This window comes from Olea europaea, unplaced genomic scaffold (genome assembly GCF_002742605.1).
Source record: "Olea europaea var. sylvestris unplaced genomic scaffold, O_europaea_v1 scaffold14719, whole genome shotgun sequence".
NCBI classification, from domain to species: domain Eukaryota; kingdom Viridiplantae; phylum Streptophyta; class Magnoliopsida; order Lamiales; family Oleaceae; genus Olea; species Olea europaea.
In genome coordinates, this window is record NW_019232277.1 from 1 (window position 1) to 2,710 (window position 2,710).

General features: G+C 46.3%; 1 protein-coding gene across 1 annotated transcript; it reads right to left on the reverse strand.

Moving 5' to 3' along the window:
* Positions 1 to 20: 20 nt before the first annotated feature.
* Positions 21 to 731, reverse strand: LOC111376222 (the record flags this gene model as incomplete). Its single annotated transcript, XM_022999175.1, has 1 exon — positions 21 to 731. A coding segment is annotated over exon 1 (711 nt), but the record flags the coding sequence as incomplete, so codon positions are not given.
* Between the last annotated feature and the right edge of the window lie 1,979 nt (positions 732 to 2,710).

The window sequence follows — 2,710 nt, forward strand, 5'->3', positions numbered from 1 at the left end:
TCATGGTGCTTGGTCCAAACATTGAGGAATCTGAACGGTCTAGGCCCTAAATCATCATCAGAAACCCACTGAAGCAGTAAAGGCGAGTGATCAGATGAAGTCCGATTCAAGTGTCTTACTATAAGCTGTCGACAAGAAGCTGCAGCTGTAGAATTAATAAGTACCCTATCCAATCTCTTTCTAACCCGACCATTGGTACAATTATATCGGTTTCCAATGAAACCCGCATCCTCTAAACCACAGTCTAACATCATATCAGAGAAAGCAGTAGTGCCACGATAACGGGTATTATGACCAGTGCACTCTCCATCATGTGTAATAACATTAAAGTCTCCTCTAACTAGCCAAGGATCATCCATATCGAGGGAGATGTGGTGAAGACCCGCCCACAAATCTCTCCTGATAGTAGCATCGCATGACGCATAGACTGGAGTCAAATAGATAGCACGCGCTAGTCTGGGATCCTCAACTCTAATGTGAAGAAACTGGGGATGATCAACAATAACAGTAACATTAGTCCCCGAATTCCAGAAAAACCAGATCTTATTCGATTCATTCTGAGCTCCCATGTCGAAGCGCAGATAGCGTCGTGTATATGCAAAATTCTGTCGCAGAACAAAAGGCTCCAATAGAACTAGAAGATAAACCTGATGAAGCTGTATAAGTTTCTTCAGGCGCCGACGAGTAGCTACACTAGCTACACCTCTCACATTCCAAATGATGGCATTCATAGAGAAGGAGAATGTGAGGAGGTATCATGTGACTGACTCCGAGTGATCCTTCTGCTCGGATGTGGAGTATCAGTAGCCCGTGGGTGTCTCTTCCGAACAACTGGGATAAATCCATCTTCCTCTGTCCTCTCATCCAAACCCACCAAGTCATCAGAAGAAGATCTTCGAAAAGGTCCTTGCTAGTGAACCTCAATCTGAGGTGAGCCCTCTGTATCTGAATGCGCTGACTGCAAAGATGGAATAGATGCCTCCACATTCTGACGACAAATAGGAGGAGAAGAAGTGGAAATAGGTGCCTCAGCCCTACTCGGTGTCGGGCCTGGAATGTAAGAAGCTGTGCTGACTGTGTCCGCTGTAGAATTCTGTGTCTGTGGCCTCTTCAACATCTCATCCAACATAGGATCATAAAATGGAGTGATAGGTGGACTGATAGCCTGAGCAGGAGTTGAAGGAGTGGTAGATGTAACTGGATCTACAACACTGATAACTGGTAAGGCTGTAGCAGAGGGAGGAGCAACTGGAGGAACAGATGGCTGGGTCTGGGCATGTGAGCTAGTGCCAGTAGGTAATGGGACTGATGTGATGACAGTGGACACAGAAAGCGAAATCTGAACTCCAGATGTGCTAGCATTGTGTTGCCTCTTCTGATCTCTCTGAACTGGAATCCATCGCTTTGGAGGTTCAATAACGACCTCCTTTCCTTTACCCTTATCCTTGGCAATCTCTATAGTAGGCTTAAGAACAGGGTCAACAACTAGAGCAGGTGGTGGTGCAGGGCGACAATGCTCCTCAGTATGACCAAAATGTCTGCACCGAAAACAGTAATCTGGCTTCTTCTCATACACAACTGTTTGCCAATATCCTCCACACTTTTCACGCTGAATCCAAATCCTATCTGGAAGCTTATACTCCAAATTAACCTCAATGCATACCCGTGCCTCACTAGGTCGTCGTAAATCTGAAGTGGCCTCATCAATACGTAGTGGGATTTCAATGGCCTTAGCCAGGGCAAACAAACTACTCTTTGCCCGAAAGTGAATGGGCAATAATGGGAACGAAACCCAAACAGGGACAATAGGAGTCTCAGGCTTAGGATTAAAGCTGGGCATCCACTTAAAAACACGCATGAGACAACCATCGATGTACCAAGAGGGCTTGAGAAATAGGCGTGAGTAATCATCCTCATGTGCTAAGTGTATTAGAATATGAGTCGCATCAATAAGTCCAATCATATAATCACCACAAAAACCAAATTTTTGAAAGCTGTCACGTACCTTAATCATGGAGGGCTTGCGACGTGTGAATTTGCCAACAAGAGTAAATTTATACGGTTCAGAAAGAAAGTCCTCTTCTTCCTCGGTAAAGGCAACCGCCGGCTCTCCCATATGCATGAAAGGTTCCTTAGATGTGAACCTATGGTCATTGGAGTCCGGTGGGGCTTGCAAAACCTGTGCAAAAGACTTCCGTTGGCTACGCTCAGCTTGAGAGACTACAGATTTACCAGAAACTGCAGCTGCATATGACTTCCTAGCTTGATTAATTACTGTAGGGACCTCCCGTGGCAAATCCGATGATGGAACTGGGTCCGTAACAAAATTCCCCACATTCTGCTGAAGGGTCACCGGTGCGTGACCACCACGCGCCGGCCGTTGACCGGCGGCGATTTTCCAACGGTGTCAAAAAATTATGATTTTTCACAGGTAGATGCGTAATTTCATGCTGATCATCACGGTATGTTCCGTTTTCCGAAACGAGTTCAGGATTGGCCGAAATCTGCGATTTTCCGAGCGACTGGCCGTAACTTGCGATCGCCGGTGAGGGCGCGTCGGAGGTCGGAATTGGACCATTTTTTAGACGAAGGTTCTCCTTCTCATGGGTAATCAGATGATATGGCGTGTGCATGTGTCTGAGCTCCATAGAGGGTTTAATTGAAAAATCAGAAATCGGCCCCTCGGGATTCGATCTGCCAATTTTGGGCG